General features: G+C 56.3%; 1 protein-coding gene across 2 annotated transcripts in view; it reads right to left on the bottom strand.

The window, feature by feature from the left end:
- Nucleotides 1-1,645: 1,645 nt before the first annotated feature.
- The window catches only part of SUSD4 (sushi domain containing 4), a 61,651-nt gene continuing 45,855 nt past the window's right edge, over nt 1,646-17,441 (bottom strand). For both annotated transcript variants that reach the window (XM_081114630.1, XM_081114631.1), the window contains 6 exons: nt 16,613-16,786; nt 13,020-13,208; nt 7,886-8,077; nt 6,503-6,647; nt 3,886-4,271; nt 1,646-2,992 (listed from right to left, as the gene is read on the bottom strand). In XM_081114630.1, coding sequence (XP_080970756.1) covers nt 2,964-2,992; nt 3,886-4,271; nt 6,503-6,647; nt 7,886-8,077; nt 13,020-13,208; nt 16,613-16,786 — 1,115 coding nt within the window. In that variant the 3' untranslated portion in view covers nt 1,646-2,963. The remainder of the gene's footprint in view (nt 2,993-3,885; nt 4,272-6,502; nt 6,648-7,885; nt 8,078-13,019; nt 13,209-16,612; nt 16,787-17,441) is intronic.

Below are 17,441 nucleotides of genomic sequence, written 5' to 3'. Positions count from 1 at the left end.
CGGTTGCAGGCTCCTCCCTGGCCCAGGCCCTGGTCGGCGCTGGTGCAGGAGGTAACCCATCAATGTGTTTCTCTGACATGGATATTTCTCTGTCTTTCCCTCTCTCTTCCACTCTCTTTGAAAATCAATGGGAAGCCCCAGCCGGGTGGCTCGGTGGATAAAGCATCGGCCTGCAGACAGAAAGGTCCGGAGTTCGATTCTCGTCAAGGGCACATGCCTGGGTTGCAGGCTTAATCCCCAGTAGGGGGCGTGCAGGAGGCAGCCGATAGATCAATGATTCTCTCTCATTGTTGATGTTTCTCTTTCTCCCTCTCCCTTCCTGTCTGAAATCAATTAAAAAATAAAAATCAATGGGAAAATATCCTCGGGTGGGGATTAAAAATAATAAACAAATAAAAATAAATCAAAACAAACATGGAAGCCACGTGCGAAGATGCCCTGTGACCTCCGTGCTTGTGACGGAAGCACACAGTCAGAAACGGCTGCTCTGTGGTTCCTTAAATACCTGATTCTGTGAACACCTTCGGGGGCCCAGGGACAGACACCCCCGGTTCTCCCTGCAGGCTCCGCCCTCCGCCGACCTCTGACCTCCGTCCCCAGGGTGCCTCCCTCCCAGAGCAGGGAGCCCGGTGGACACCGCACCTCTGGGCACAGTTCACAGGGTGGCCCGTGTGACCTCATACCTACCAGCTCCTGAGGCTGTTGGAGAAATATCGATTCCGTTCATGCCCCGAGGGCCTCCGGGACTTTGAAATGAAAAGTGAGTCCAAATCCAGACCTGCTTGGGGCACCAGGAGGGTTCTTTCCTGCCACCTGAGCCCACCATGATGGAACAGAAACACATCCCGGTAAATGGCATGTGAGGGTGAGATGCTGATGCGGCCACAAACTCCAGGGACCCAGCGGAGGACCCAGGTGACTGGGGAGACACTGATGGGGCCACTGGCAGACATTTCCTTCCTACCAGCCTCCATTCTTAGAACAACGCTGACCCGCATACCTGTCCCTCAGGTGCGGGGCTGGACAGGCATCCGCGATGTACTGGGCTCGCAGGTGAAGGGCTGCGTGTCTACTTTGGGGTGCAGAACGGTTTCTGGAAGGAGGTGAGGCCAGGCCTGGAGCCAGCCTCCCAAGCCTCACCCCACTTCCGCCGCCCCGTGTGGGGGTAAAGGAGGCACTTACCTGTGGCCTCTGAGACACGCCCCCCCCCCCCATTTAGGGAGCCTGGGAGGGCGGGCAGCTGTAGGCATGGAGAAGAGCGGAGACCTGGACCGACAGGGATGCCTGGAAGGCTGCCTGGAGGAGGAGGCCCAACGTGCGCTCTGGATGCCCCCCTCCCACCAGCCCCCACGTCCTCTCTCTCCAAGCCGGCCAAGTGGCATTTACGCACAAATACTTGTGAGACCCATCCCTTCTATGGGGCTTGTCGTACCCAGTTGTGCCCGTGGCAGGTGAGGCCATCAGCGGACAGAGATATGATTACTACACACGCTACCCACCCGCCCAGCACGCTCACCCCCCAGGGCACCGGGCCAGGCCTCGGGTTCTAGTCCGACGCCTCATCTCCATCACCCACGGTCACGGTCCCTCCCTGCCCACCCGACTCCAATCACGCTTCATGCAGACATTTCCTTTTTAATTTTTTAATCAGTCTGTGTCCAGAAAAAAGCAGGATTTGATCAGGCTCCCCCCGCTCCCACGGCTCCGTCAGCACAGCAGTGTTAGGGGTCCGAGTCTGGTTGGTATTTATCTAAAATCCGAAGGAGGAGAGGAAGCAGCTCCACGCAGCGTCGTGTATTTGAAGCGACACGCCTCATGGCTGGGGGAACTTTTTGTATCGGTCATTTTCGTCGGCACCGCAGCCAGTGGGCGCCGGCCGGGAGCCCTCGGTGTAGGCGGGCGGGGTGGGCCGGTGGGCGAGGCAGCCAGAGGGGAGGGCAGAGCCGTCTTTGGGCTGGGAGGCCTGCCCGCGGACTTTGCAGGACAAAATAAAAGGGGGAAAATAAATAAATCCAACCTCACACTTTATTGGGAGGAGGGATGTGTTGACAGAAACAATTCCTGTTCGGGGAAATAAAGTATGGCTGAGCTTGGGAGTGAGGGCCACACTCAGAACAGTTGAGGGCTCATGATACAGTGTCCAGCGGAATCTCTTTAAAACGCCGCAACCGAGCCTCGCCGCCAGGGGATGTAGCAGGACGCATTCCGACTGTTGGTAGAGTCACAGGACTGATCCCACGCCAGGGACCCAGGTGCCCGGCCGTGAACACCGCCCCCCCCCCCCCACGCGACTCTGCCCATGGACAGCACGCAGGACACGGGCTCTCCTTTCCGAAGAAGCTTCCAGAAAGCAGAGCCTGCCTGCCCTTCCTCTCCTTTCCTTCTCGCTGGGTCTGCAGGAGCTTTAGTCTCACTGAGTAGAAACCCCCAGATCCAGGAAGATGGTCGGGGAGCCGTCGGGGCACCTTCCCGTCAGGCGCCTCCAGGGGGCGGCGCGCTGCTGCTCTTCCCGCAGCCCGACCCCGGCTTCCCCTCAAGGCCCATCAGCCTCACGGGGGTCCAGGGAGGGCTGGAAGCAGATGTGGAAGCAGATTTACACAATGTGACATGCTTTCGGGGGACGCAGGTGGCACGCGTGACGTACGTCGGTGGGACGCGGGATCCGGTGGCCCGTGCGTGGACGGCGTCCTGTTCCCCAGCACACACACGGGGGCGGGGGGCTCCCCTCATCCCTCGGTTCCCCCGTGGTCTCAGCAAACCCGCAGGCCCCAGGTCAAAGGTCTGCCGCCGTCGTGGGTCCGTGTCCGACAACCCCCGGCTGAGCCTGTGACATACGACGTGAGTCGTAGACAGAGGAGAACGCGCCCCCACCCCACGTTCTGTCCTTCTGTGGTTCCCTCCACGGGACCGGGTTGCGTTCCCAAAGGGCAGCCGGAGCACTGGGCCTGGGAGCTCCTTCCAGGCTACGGGTCCTCGTCCATGAGCGGGATCTCTGCGAGAGGAGATGGCTGTTACTTACTGCACCCCACGCCCCACGCCCCGCGATGACAGGCTGCATCAGACGGCCTGCGAGTCCCCACACGGGGAGGAGAAGAGAAGGCCGAGTCCCACCGATCCGTGAGCAATCAAAAGCCCAACTCCTCCGTGTCACAGCTCCGTGCGGGGGGTCTCAGACCAGCTCGTGGAAACGAAAATGTTGGATGTGAGCCATGTGCCCTGACGCTCATGCCAAGAGGCGACCATTCCAGGCACAGAGAGGCGGCAGGCGCTGCAGAAAAGAGTCCTGGGGGGGCCCAGGGAAACCCCTGTTTCTGCATCGTGACTGCCACTGACTGTCGCTGGAATGGCTGTCTCCTTTGCAAAGCGGTGCCCCTCCCCTGGGACATAGCCCTCTGTAGTCTGACGCATGTCCCTGCTTTACCGTGAGCCGCAGCCCGCCTGTCCTGCGACAGGCAGGCACACACATCCTGCCCCACGCCTCGTGAAAATGCCCCGCGTGGGCACAGAACGTCCCCAGCCCTGCCCCACGGCGCCCGTCTGCGTCTCCCCTCCTGGCACAGGTGGGTGCTGCCCGCCTCCCAGGCCCCTGCTCTCAGAAGTCCTGCCGAGTCAAGGGACCGAGGAGGCCAGCACCCGGGGTCATAGGATGCTCTGAACCAAGGACCGGCCACTCGAGCCTTCCCGCTCTGGACGGTGGCTGGGTGCCCCTGGTGCCTCCTGAAATGTCCATGACGGGGCTCATCCCTTGTGAGACGAGGACCCCTCCTCTCCTAGTTGGCCTTGCCCGTGGCCTCCGCACGCAGGGAGAGCCGGACGGCTCTGTGCCGCCCGAAGATGCTGGGAGGCGGTGCGGGGTGCGTGCCGGGCCCGGGGGCAAACACTTACCGTCTGCGATGTCGATGCCCGGGCTGGTGGATGCCACCTCCCCCGCCGCGCTGGCCGCTGTGCCGGGGTTGTTGTCGGGAGCGGGGCGGGTGCCCCCTGGGCACGTGGGGGATGGGTACAGACTCGGGAGCAGCTCGGAGGAGCCTGAGACGCTGTCACAGGTTTCTGACTCCCCGGGGCCGGTGTCCGTGTCCCCGGAGCCGGGGTAGGCCGGGGGGCTCTGGTCATCCACGGGCAAGGGGCACCCCTGGCCCCCAGGGGCCAGGTACCCGGGGCCTAAGGCACTCAAGCCGCCGCTCACAGCCTCGTCGTACGACGGGAGCATCACGGGCACGCCGTCCACCACCACGAAGTCGGGGTCGCTGCTGGTACTCCTGGGGGGCCCCCTGTGCACGGCAAAGCGGTTCCAACATGTCAGAGCGGTTCCTTCCACCCCAGGGAGGAAGCCACAGTGCCCCCCGCTGGAGCCGGGGTCCTCGGGGCCCGCGATGGGAGCCGAGGTTTATATATATAAAGGGTGTCCCAAAATTCACGCAAGAAGTAATTTTGATAGAAAACACAGGTTTGTAATTAAAAATTGTAAATTTTTTATTGATTCATAAAGTATACAGTATAGGGTTATGTATGGAATAGCATATCGGGTAAATGGCCTCCACGGCTTTGCTGGCACATACGCACTCTTTTGTTGAAATTTTCCATGACCGTTTTGCATAAATGTGGCTGAATTTTGATGAGGCTCATTTGCATCCTGATGGCTTGGTTAATCGACAAGATTGTCGCATTTGGGGTTCAGAAAATCCACGAGTGGTTGTTGAGAAACAAATGCATCCACCACGTGTCACTGTTTGGTGCAGATTTGGGGCCGGAGGCGTCATCAGACCATTCTTCTTCGAAAACGCGGCTGCTCAGGCAGTAACAAAAGAGTGCACATGTGCCAGCAAAGCCGTGGAGGCCATTTACCCGATATGCTGTTCCATACATAACCCTATACTGTATACTTTATGAATCAATAAAAAATTTACAATTTTTAATTACAAACCTGTGTTTTCTATCAAAATTACTTCTTGCGTGAATTTTGGGACACCCTTTATTTTATTGATTTCAGAGAGGAAGGGAAAGGGAGGGGGAGATAGAAACATCAATGATGAGAGAGAATCATCGATTGGCTGCCTCCTGCACACCCCACCCTGGGGAAGGAGCCCGCAACCCGGGCATGTGCCCTGCCGGGAATGGAACCGTGACCTCCTGGTTCATAGGTCGACGCTCACCACTGAGCCACGCTGGCCGGGCTGAGGTTTCTTCTCCTGTCTTGTGCCCTCCCACCTGTCCCCTCCGCTGTCCCCTCACACTTCCTTCCTCCCTCTGGGACCTCTGTGCTTGGCCTTGTGCCATAACCTCCTGCCAGGGGACCAGGTGGCCCATTCCAGCCGAGCATCCGAGTGTCTCTGTGGTGTCCCTCAGGGAGGCTGCTGGGAACAGAACACGTGAGAGAATAGGGGCTGGCCTAGCCGGTGTGGCTCAGTGGATAGAGCGTCGGCCAGTGGACTGAAGGCTCCCAGGTTCGATCCCGGTCAAGGGAATGTATCTCGGTTGTCGGCTCCATCCCCGAACCTGGTCGGGGCATGTGGGGGAGGCAACCAATGAATGTCTCTCTCTCACATGGATGTTTCTCTCTGTCTCTGCTCCTCCCTTCCCCTCTCTCTAAAAATCAATGGAAAAATATCCTCAGATAAGGATTAACACACAAAAAATGAGCGGCCTTTTCTGATGCATAGGGTCCCCGAAGGAGAAGACTGACACGGGGACAGATGGTTCCTCGGGGACAGGCCGCGGTGTCCGTGAGGCCTGGCGAGTGTCCTGGGACGTTTGGCCACCTGCCCTCCTAATGTGCACAACCTGCCCCTTCGCTTTCTAAGCGGCTGCTTCCACACAGCGGCCTGCGAGCAGCGGGGCCAGGAGGCACTCCTTTGGCCCGAAGGGTGCTGGTGGCACAGGGAGGCGCTGGGCTGGGCCCCTCTGGGAGGAGTGTGACAGGGTCCTCTGAGGGCTGGCGGCAGTGGGAGGACGAAGACACCAACCCGAGCTCATGGGTGAGTGGGGGGGACGGAGGGGGGGCGACGGCGCCCTCCACAGGCCCCACTGCCCTCGCTCAGCTCCTACTGGAGGCAGAGTCCACGGGCCCTGCCCTGACCCCAACCAGAACCCTGTCCCGAGACGTCCCATCGCACACGGTTCTTGGACCTCTGTTGGGTCACACACCTTGGACTTTGTCTCCTAATCAGCTCTGTGCATTCCTTACCCTCCCGTGGACCACAAGCTGCAGGGGGCGTCACTCCAGGCCACGTGCGGGGAGGGGAGTCTGTGCTCCCCTCTCACACCCCAAATGCCCCTTCAGGACCCTCTATCCAGGGAGGAAGGGAGATGGGGTAACGGGGTGGGAAGGGGGAGATGAGGTCTGTCTCCTGCTTGGTGCCCTGACCTCCAGGCCCCGAAAACGTCCCAGGGAAGCGTTTCGCTCTCCCCGTGTCCTCCCTGAGAGCCTCCACTCTGCACGCACTGCCCGCACTGCCCGCCCAGCTCAGCCTCCTCTCCCGGCTGCCCCAGGGGCGGCACTGACCTGGGGGGGAAGTGGGCCTTGAACTTGGTCTGGAACATCCTGGCCAAGATGACGAGCAGCAGCACCAGCAGCACGCTGGTCGCCGTGAACGCCACGATCTTCCACGTGGTCAGGAGGGTCTCGTGGGTGTTGGGCCACGTTTGCTCTGTGTGTGTGGGGGGGGAGAGAGAGAGAGAGAGAGAGAGAGAGAGAGAGAGAGAGAGAACACAGGGGCACACGAGGCTCCCGGACTGTACCGGGTGTGGTGCGAAGGTTCCCACGCCCCTGGCCCGTGGCCTCGGGATCCCACAGCACTAACCCGTCCCCAGCGGGTCTGCCAGGTTGGAGGGCGGCCTGCATGCGCCCATTCCAGACCGGTGAGAGCCTGCTTCTCGGGCAGAGAATGAAGGGGGCCCCTCCCCTGGGGAAGTCGTGTCCAGGAGCAGGGAAGGGGCGCTGAGCTAACGGACTTTGTGAGGGTCTGGGATGGACTGTGGGGTGGACTGTGGGGTGGGATGGACTGTGGGGTGGGATGGACTGTGGGGTGGGGTGGGGTGAGAAAGAACCGGAAGCTGGAAGGGCCACAGAGAGGCACGGCCATCACACGCTCCAGGTAAGAGGAGGCCAGGGCTGACCCCCCAAACAGAGTCCTGCCCTTGGCCACAAGCCCCTGCCCCTGTCTCCTACACTTGCCCGGTGTGGCTGCTGGTTCCTCCTCCCTCCTCTCATCTTTGTTTGTTTGTTGTGAATCCTCGCCCGAGGACATTCCCCAGGGATTTTTAGAGAGAGTGGAAGGGAGAGGGAGAAGACACAGAAAAAGAAACATCGATGTGCGAGAGACACATCCATTGGTTGCCTCCTGCCACGCCCCATCCAGGACCAGGGATGGAGCCTGCGACTGAGGTACACGCCCTCGACTGGAATCGAACCCATGACCCTTCAGTCCGAGGGCCAAAGCTCTAACCACTGAGCAAAACTGGCTAGGGCCTCCCTCCTCTCGTCTTGCTCAGAAGCAACCCCCAGGCCTTCCTGTACTGCTCCTCCGCTGGTTCCCATGACCCCGGTGGGCCTCCGGGTCCCGAGTTAACCGAAGCTTCCCTCACATGCTGTGTCCAGGGGGAAAGTGTGCAGCATCCTCACTGCTCAGGCAGGTGGCCTGGGGCGCCCCTGGGAAACCCCAGGGTTGGTGGGGGAGGGAATGGGAGGGAGGAGACGGTGGGTGGGTGTCGCTGATGCTCCAGTCTCTGTACCCTGGAACCCTGAGGCCTGGGGTTTGCCGGTAACGTGTTATTAACTAGCAGGTACTTAAGTTTGCAGACGGCTGATGTTTTCCTCCTAAGCGCCAGCACGTCTAACCCACAGTGCCATTTCTGTGGGCGCGGCCGTGGGGCCCGGGCGGCTCACCTGACTTGATGCAGTAGACTTGATAGGAAGGAAACCACTCCCCGTACTGGCAGGTGATGTACTTGTAGTCACTGGTGAGGCTGTAGCCGGGGTCGCAGTAGAACTCCACGACGGTCCCGTGGTTGTAGCGATCGCAAGGCCGCGGGTGGCAGACGAAGTCGCCGTGGCTCACCATCGGAGGTAGCGGGCAGACTTGGGCAGTGGGGAAGAATAAGGGTGTGAGTACCGGGTGCCCACCGCGTGCGAAGCCCTCCGCACTGGGCGACCGCAGTCCCGAGAGGCGCGCCGGCCTGTCCGCCTCCGGGCTGGCGAGTCGTCCCAGGGACGGTCCTTCCTGAGCGCCCGCTGCTCTCACGCGGTCTCATAAGGCACCTTGTCAAAGGGAGGTTCGCTGTGCATGGCAAAGAGTGTGCCTGCTTAATAAATAGCATGGAGCTACTCTACTCCTAATGCAGGCTGTTAGGTGCCAGACTGCCGGGAGCCGGTCCATCCTTGCTGTTTCAAAGGACCTGGCATATATGGCATACTGTTCTTAATATGTTTGCTCACCTTCTTGGCACTATGTGTTTTAACCAAGGTCTGACCCCTGGACCCGCTGGGGTTGGACCCCGGCACCAGACAACCTAGTAAATAAGACTAAGATACTTATGGGCAAAATGCTTACCGAAAAGGAACAGAGGTGTTTTCAATCTTTGGATTTATTCACCGACTCATGAGTCAACCCATCCCTAAGCCTGGCCCCCAAGAGACGGTTCCATGAAGACATGAGGGCTGGCACCTGAGCCCAGATCTACTGTGCCCCGGGGCCGATGGAGGCCCCCCAACAGGCTGTCTGCCTGTTGACAGCCAGGGATGGAGGGCAGGGGCAGCCAGCTGGAGCCTGGGGGATCCCTTCTCTGAAGGTGAGTGTGTGGTGGGGGAGGGGGTGTCCTCATTTCTTGATTTGGTGGGAGAAGTCATTCCAGAATTCTGCCACCTTGGCTTCCTTCGGTGGGAAGAAGACTCCCCTCTCTTCTTCCTTCAACGTCAGTCTAAGTCCCGGCATGTGACCGAGGTAAGAACATCCTACTTCTAAGACCCCAGAGAGCTGGAGGGCTGATGGTCACGTGTTTCCAGGCGAGGTGTGGGAAGGACCTGCCCAGGGGTGAAGGCCCATGGACAGGGGTCTCTAGATTCAACCTAGAAAAAATATAAGGGCGCTGCTTGATGCCAAGGCACAGTCTACCCTCGAGGACAACGCGTGAGCGAGAAGATGGAGAAGCCACAGTGGCAATTACTTCTTGTAAGAGAGAGAGAGAGAGAGAGAGAGAGAGAGAGAGAGAGAGAGAGAGAGAACGAGGCACGGTGGTCCCTGCGACACGCCGGTGACGCGCAGGCTGTCATTTCCCGGTAATCGCCGTGCCGTGATGTATGATCCGTGCCGTGATGTATGATCGGTACACGGGAAGGAATGGCAGTAATTTACCATTGCATGTGAACAATACATTAACGACTTGCCTGCTACTCTGCATTTCCCGCTAATAAAATAAAATAAAATACAATAAACCCGCTGGGGTCACGGGCAAGGCGGTTATAATACAAACAGCGTCACACCGAGGAATCCGCAGGAAGCAAAGGTTGGCAGGAAACAGAGCAGAGGGAGCCACGCACCAACCTATGGGCCAAGATGGCAGAGAAGGTTCTCACTTTGCAGAACCACCTCATGTCCTTCCAGACAGACAGGGCTTCCCTGGCTAACGTCCCCGACGTGACGGGGCGAGTGCCTAAGATTTCTCCCTTCCCGGGACCAGAGAGCACACATGTCCGCAAAGGGAACGGAAAGATCTCTTTCGTTCTGGAGAATACGATAAGCAAACAATCCCATAAGACGTTGACTCATGTACACGGAATTCCAAATGCGGGTTCTAAATGGGCTGTCTGCTCGCTGACTTGAAGGCTGGGAGTCGGAGGAGATGGCGGGGGGGGGGGGGGGGGGGGTCTGCGACCCGGCAAATCATTTCATTTCTCTGGTCTCAAGTTCCTAAGGAGGCAGAACCGGATGAATGATCTTCGTACTTGACAATAGCAAGTCTTCCTTCAGATAAACCCGCAGTGGGAACGCAGTATGTAGCACAGAGCCCTCGGGGGTGGGCAGTTGGAACAGAGCTACCTGGGGCCTCGTTGCTTCCGAGGGAACTCCTGGGCCTCGAGGCCTGGGGGTGTAGGGGAGGGGGCGGGCAGGAGTCCAAGCCCACCTGGCCAAGGGTTACCTGGCCTGGTATACACCTCCTCCCTCAGGCTAAGGAGAGGAGAGAAGGGTGGAGGCTGAGGCAAGCAGACAGAGCCCGTCCTGCCCCTTCCCATGGATAGAGGCCCCACTGCCATGCTGGGTAAGGGAGAGAAGGGGCATTCGTGTTTTTTTTTTTTTGTCTTCATCTTCTGCTGATTGAATTTCACATCGAATCCAGCTGCTGACAGGATCACAGGCCAGTGGACTGGGCGCCTGGCGGCCCAGGAGAGGAGGAGGAGACCATGGCCCTGGCCAGTTGGTCCATGGACGGGTGGGAGGCTCTGGTGGGTGGGGGTGACCAGTTGGCCACTGCTATTAGCACTTCGGGTGAGGGGAGCAGGATTGAATTCCTAATAGCAACGGCCCTGGGCACTTATTACACCTCTGGTCATTGCCAGAGCCCTGCCTGGGAGGGAGGGAGGGAGGAAGGGAGGGAGGGAGGGAGCCGCACCAGCCATTTTAGAATCACGGCTTTGGTGTCTCTAGTCAGTGGAGCACTTCAAGGTCTCACAAATGAATTCCATCAGATAACTTAAAGGGACAGATATTGAAAATAAAGATGTAAAGGTTATTTAAACAAACAAAAGTCACTAAGCAACTGTCAGCGTCCGCCCTGGGCCGCAGCCCGGCTGGCAGAAGCAAAGGGATGGGCGTTAACACGATTCCAATCAATCGAACAGTCGCAGCTCCCCGCCCGTGCCCTCAGCTCGCTGTCCTCTGGAGTTCGCTTTTGTCCTGCACCTACTCGCGGCACCTTCTGAGGCGCCATCACAACTGCGTTCAAAGTCTCAAAGCCAAGCTCATCCGACGGCTTGAAAGGCATTTAGGCCAAATTTGAGAAGAGTTTAAAGTTGGCACTTCAAGTTGCTATCATCACAACAGCCACCCCTTTCACCGGCCCGGATGATCTGAGCAGGGGAACCTCCAGGGGCCAGAAGTCCCTTTCATCAGTGGCCCCTGCCCACTTGGGCAGGCCGGTGGCATCCAGACAGCAAAAAAGCTGTTTCCATGGAAACAGAGGGGCTACCCCTATCCCTCTGGACTAGAGTTGGCAGATTTCGCAAATAAAAACATAGGCCGCTCGCTTATAATTGAATCGCAGATCAACAAACAATAACTGTTGAACACAGTAAGTCCCATGCAAAATTTAGAGCATGTGCATATAAAACAATTATGTGTTGTCTGTGTGAAATTCAGATTTAACCGGCAGCCTGTATTTTATCGGACATTTCTGCTGTAGGTCCTGATCTCCTAGAGCAGTGGTTCTCAACCTTCCTAATGCCTCGACCCTTTAACACAGTTCCTCCTGTTGTGGTGACCCCCAGTTTCATTGTCACAAATTGAACATCATTAAAGCACAGTGATTCATCACAAAAACAGTATGTCATTATATGTGTGTTTTCCGACGGTCTTAGGCGACCCCTGTGAAAGGGTCGTTCGACCAAAGGGGCCGCGACCCACAGGTTGAGAACCGCTGCCCTAGGGGATTTGGGATGAGTGAAAGGAGGGGCGAATGGGGATTCCACTTACCAGCCCAGGGGAATGGCCAAACGAATGGCCCAGGTTCAATCCTGTCTCCTTGGAGCACCAGGCTCCTCTCCCCTCCCCCCTCGCCTCCTGGCCAAGATGGCACCATGGCTCAGCCACCCCCACTCCAAGCCTCCTCCAGAGGCCTCCCACCGAGACACCCACCCTCCTCTGACCTCTTCCGCGCAGAGGTGTCCACCGGAGAAACGCTGCTGGTAAGCACGCACCTGCTGCCACCTCCCGTCTTGTTTTGTTTCCCAAGAAAGGCTGCAAAAAGGCTTTGTATGGCCTCTCGACTGGAAATTTCCTCTCATTTCTCTCCCCCATACAGACCCCCGCCCGCCTACAGTATTCAATAGACGCCGAGAAACCAATGGGTGTTTGTTCTCTTCGATCATAATTTCAAAACCCGAATGAAAGCCAGGGCTGAGCCAGCACAGCCAGCTTGCCTGGTGGAAGTAGTTAGGGCTCTACCCCCACAGACACGGGCCTGCCTGATCCCCCCCCCTCCCCGGCCCTCCCCTCACCTCGCACCACTGATTGGTGATTATCACGGAACCACGCTCCAAAGTCGCAACTATTGAACAAGCACAGGAGGAGAGAGCTCTCCGTCCCAGGCTTCTGCGTGCGTGGGCTGGCCACGGAAAGTACTTACCGCAAAGCCACCAAATGCCTGGGGACAGGAAGAAACATTGGCACCTTAACAAGACGAGGGGTGAGATTAATGGCGCCCCCAGACAATCTGTTTCCACTGGGTGCAGAGAAAACTAATTTTTGAAGACGTTTCGTTTAGCTTTGCAATATTCTGCAGTTGAGTGGTGGATGATGCTGGGAACTTCTCTCTCTTAGCCCTTAAGCCAGCGGTGCTCAACCTGTGGGTCGCGGCCCCTTTGGGGGTCCAACGACCCTTTCACGGGGGTCGCCTAAGACCATCGGAAAACACATATAAAATTACATATTGTGTTTGTGATGAATCACTATGCTTTAATGATGTTCAATTTGTAACAATGAAATTGGGGGTCGCCACAACCTGAGGAGCTGTATTAAAGGGTCGCGGCGTTAGGAAGGTTGAGAACCACTGCTTAAGCTTAAGGATGAGGACGGGGGGGTGGGGGGGGGCAGGGGGAGGGGGAGAAAGCAGGTGTCATGTCTGGTTGTAAGTGTGGCTTCGTGGCAGACGAGCGGGCTGGCTGCCTCGGCTCCGGATGGAGGCCACAGGGTGTCTTTACTGAACAGTTAGGGCCGGCCATCGGCCACCGTTCTCCGCTCTGCACCTCCCATGGAGACACCCGCTCTGATCATCCCGCATTCACCTTCCAGAAGCGCAAGAGGTGTTACCTTCCAGAGCAAGGCACCGCGGTGGGCTGGACGACCAGATAAGGTTGTGTAAGCACTCGAGATATTCCGACCCCTCGAGCTTGAACCCGGGGAAGCAGCGGTAGGCAATGACCGTGCCCACCGGGAAGGAGGTCTGGAACTCGGAGATGTTCACGTAGCCGTTGGAAGAGGCCAGCGGCCTCAGGCAGCCTGGGGAGGGGGGAGCGAAAGGCGCAAGTCTCAGTCGGTCGTCTTGTCCACCCAAGGGATAAAGCCCGCTCTGGGATTCCCCCACCCCAACCGTGGCCTCTGAGCCATGAACACCTTGTTCCTAAATGTTCAGATTCCTGCTCAGTTGGCGTGGCTCAGTGGTTGAGCGTCGACCTAGGAACCAGGAGGTCACGGCTCGATTCCGGTCAAGGGCACCTGCCCGGGTTGCGGGCTTGATCCACAGTATAGGGTGTGCAGGAGGCAGCCGACCCATGATTCTTTCTCCTCATTGATGTGTCCATCTCTCTCTCTCTCCTCTCTCTCTTCCTCTCTGAAATCAATAAAATGTTTTTTTATGAAGTTCAGACTCATCGACCTGCCTATTCTATTTGTGATGCGCAAATTTGATTTTACAGTTGCAAATGGCACTAGAGCAGTGATGGCGAACCTATGACACGCGTGTCAGAGGTGACACGCGAACTCATTTTTTTGGTTGATTTTTCTTTGTTAAATGGCATTTAAATATATAAAATAAATATCAAAAATGTAAGTCTTTGTTTTACTATGGTGGCAAAGATCAAAAAATTTCTATATGTGACACGGCACCAGAGTGAAGTTAGGGTTTTTCAAAATGCTGACACGCCGAGCTCAAAAGGTTCGCCATCACTGGTCTAGAGAATGGGAGGAGTGGGGAGCAGTGAGGAGGGGGGAAAGTTACTAAACACCCAGGGTCGGTGTTCAGCCTGGGCACCCCCATCTCTTTAGTTAAAAAATATTTTTTTATTGATTTCAGAGAGGAAGAGAGAGGAAGAGAGATAGAAACATCAAAGATGAGAGTCATTGATGGGTTGCTTCCTGCACACCCGCTACTGGGGATCGAGCCTGCAACCCGGGCATGTGTCCTCGACCGGAATCAAATCCGGGACCCTTCAGTCCTCAGGCCGACGCGCTAACCGCTGAGCCAAACCGGCTAGGGCTCGATCGCTTTGAAAGCTCCCCAAGGAGCCCTGGCCAGTTTGGCTCAGTGGATAGAGCGTCGGCCTGGGGGACTGAAGGGTCCCAGGTTCGATTCCCGGTCAAGGGGATGTACTTTGGTTGCGGGCACATCCCCAGTGGGGGGTGTGCAGGAGGCAGCTGATGGATGCTTCTCTCTCATCGATGTTTCCAACTCTCTATCCCTCTCCCTTCCACTCTGTAAGAAACCAATAAAATATATTTTTAAAAAAAGAAAAGAAAAGCAAGCTCCCCAGGTAATCGTAACGTGCTGTGCCGTCAGGGCTGACAACCACCGAGTGCCACGGAGGAAAAGGACACGTCACTGTTTCAACGACAGCGGTGGGGTGTCGAGGAGGTTAGGACGTGAACTCTGTTCCGCCGTCGCAGAACACGGCACCGATGCCTGCGTGATGAGATGAAACGTTCGAGTAAGGGGCGGTGGAGGGGAGGGACAGAGTGGCCAGGCAGAGCAGGGGACAGACAGCCTTTTGTGGGCAAAAAGGGCTCCTAACGAAGCATATTGTAGCCCCACCAGCGTGGCTCAGGGGTTGAGCATCAACCTATGAACCAGGAGGTCACAGTTCGATTCCTGGTCAGGGCACCTGCCCAGGTTGCGGGCTCCATCCCCAGTGGGGGGTGTGCAGGAGGCAGCCGATCAAGGATTCTCTCTCACCATTGATATTTCCATTTCTCTCTCCCTCTCCCTTTCTCTTTGATATCAAAAAAAAAAAAAAATATATATATATATATATATATATATATATATATATATTTAAAGAAGTGTATTATATTTAAGTGACATAAAAGGAAATAGAAAGAGCAGGAGAACAAATATAAAATATCAAGGCAAGAAGTGGCCAGAGTCCGAGGTCACTTCCTCGCCATGACTCCGAGGGGCCCGCGGGACTGGAACGAATTCGTGGTGAATAAAGTTCATCTGAATAAATAGCCCCACCTGGGAGCAAGCTGCTGGCTTTGTGGATTTGTCTCTGAAAGTGTAAATGAACCATGTGTCTCCTTGGAAAACGGGATCTATACCACGCTAAACACCACGGAGCGCGAGGGTGGGCTGCCTCTGTCGCTATCCGAAGCCTTTGTTTCTTACGGGGCTGTGACTCTTAGGCCGCGACTCATAAGAAAATGATTGATCTCCTACTACGGGGCACACGAAGGAATGTCAGGGCCTGCCGACTATGGTTCCCAAGCACCAAGTTAACATCCATCTCGACTGGAACGTGCTAGTGACTTTGGGGCTAGGAAGCTTGCTCTCCCTCGGCCTCGAACTCTGAATTATGCATTGGGCTTCTTGGTCCTTCGGTCTGAGTCACGGGTCGAAAAGTAAAAATCAGAATTAATGTGACCCCGAGGGTTGAGGTGCAGAAACAGGGCCCTGCATGTCAGTCCGGGCTAATTTAAACACACACACACACACACACACACACACACACGGGAGAGGATAAATATTCACCGTGTGGTCTGGACGGAATTTGAATTTGATTATTTTTCTGTTCCTCATGCATTATAAAAAGGGATAGCATTATTAAGAGAACGTAGCCGCAGTAAGATTGGCTTGAAATATATTCTCACCACCACTGAAATAAGTACAGATGTTCTGTTACTTCCATTAAGCACACAGCAGTTCATCACCGTGTCCACAGCCCAGTTCTGGGCCTCGCAACTCTTACCCTACTTTCGTTTTCCCGGTAGAGGGGACATCCAACATGCTAACGAACTGCCTAGGTCCCATTTAAACTTTAAATCTGGTGTACGGCCCATCCGGTGTGGCCCAGTGGTTGAGCATCGACCTATAAACCAGGAGGTCGCGGTTCCATTCCAGGTCAAGGGCACATGTCTGGGTTGCAGGCTCCATCCCCAGTAGGGGGCATGCAAGAGGCAGCCGATCAGTGATTCTCTCTCGTCATTGATGTTTCTCTCTCTCCTTTTTTGAAATCCATAAAAATATATTTTAAAAAAACCACAATAACAAACAAACAAACAAAACCTGGTGTACGGAGCTGGAGAAAACGCCAGGAAATGATGGGAGATAGCTTGCTGATCAAGGGGAAGAGACAGCGGGACCTGTGGGCCGCCTGGGTGGCTTTGCTTTCCCATCTGATAGACCAGCGGTTCTCAACCTTCTGGCCCTTTAAATACAGTTCCTCATGTTGTGACCCAACCATACATTATTTTCGTTGCTACTTCATCACTGTCATGTTGCTACTGTGATGAATCGCCATGTAAATATCTGACATGCAGGATGGTCTTAGGTAACCCCCATGAAAGGGTCGTTCGACCGCCAAAGGGGTCGCGACCCACAGGTTGAGAACCGCTGCGTTAGAGAACCGTGCGCACGCTTACACCACTGCCTGCGGGAAGAGGAGGCGGGAATGACAGCTTCCTCCGCGTACCTTGACAGATGGGCAGGTTGTCCCACGTCCCGTCGTCGCGACATAAGGAAGCCAGGTTGTACAGGTCGGGGTACCGGATCTTGAACCCCTCGTGGCAGGTGATGTTGAGCTTGTCTCCGTGTCTGTAGGTCCTGTTCTGGATCTCTGCATCTTCGATGAAAGGGATGCGGCAGTCTGCGGTCGTGGGAAAAGGACTCGTTATCGTTGGAACGTAAAACGGTTGCGGTTCACGGCAAGGAAGCTAATGGTTGGGGACCCGCACAGGTTTGACAAACGGCTCTCATTGATCACGCGGCTCGGGTCCCACGGACGAGCCCCAGAGGCTCGGGAAGAGGGACCGAGTGGGCGGGGATCTGGACAGCGGAGCTGATGGACGATCTCGTAAATACGAGGAGAGAGACCAGAGCTGGGGATCCGCCGGCACTACCCACCCGGTTCCACCCTGTGCACACAGCGCCATGCAGCCCGTCCGGCTGGTCCCACCCAGCCAGGGCCTGCAGGAGAGGGCCTGGGTCTGGTAAGAAAAGTGCTTTGCAGCCCTATCCGGCTTGGCTCAGTGGATAGAGCGTCAGGCTGCGGACTGAAGGGTCCCAGGTTCGATTCCGGGGGGGGAGGGGAGGGCATGCAGGAGGCAGCCGATCAGCGATTCTCTCTCATCATTGATGTTTCTGACTCTCTCTCCCTCTCCTTTCCTCTCTGAAATCAATTAAAATATATATATATATTTCAAAAATAAATAAAAAATAAAAAGGACAGAATCCCATCTGTGCGGGCTGGGAGGCAGCTCTGCACCCGAGGCCTGGCACCCTAAGGCCCATCGTGGGGTTCG

Source organism: Myotis nattereri, assembly GCF_964212035.1.
Source record: "Myotis nattereri genome assembly, chromosome: 20".
Taxonomy (NCBI): domain Eukaryota; kingdom Metazoa; phylum Chordata; class Mammalia; order Chiroptera; family Vespertilionidae; genus Myotis; species Myotis nattereri.
Note: the sequence above shows the minus strand (reverse complement) of the source record. Positions and strands in the feature narration are given on the sequence as shown.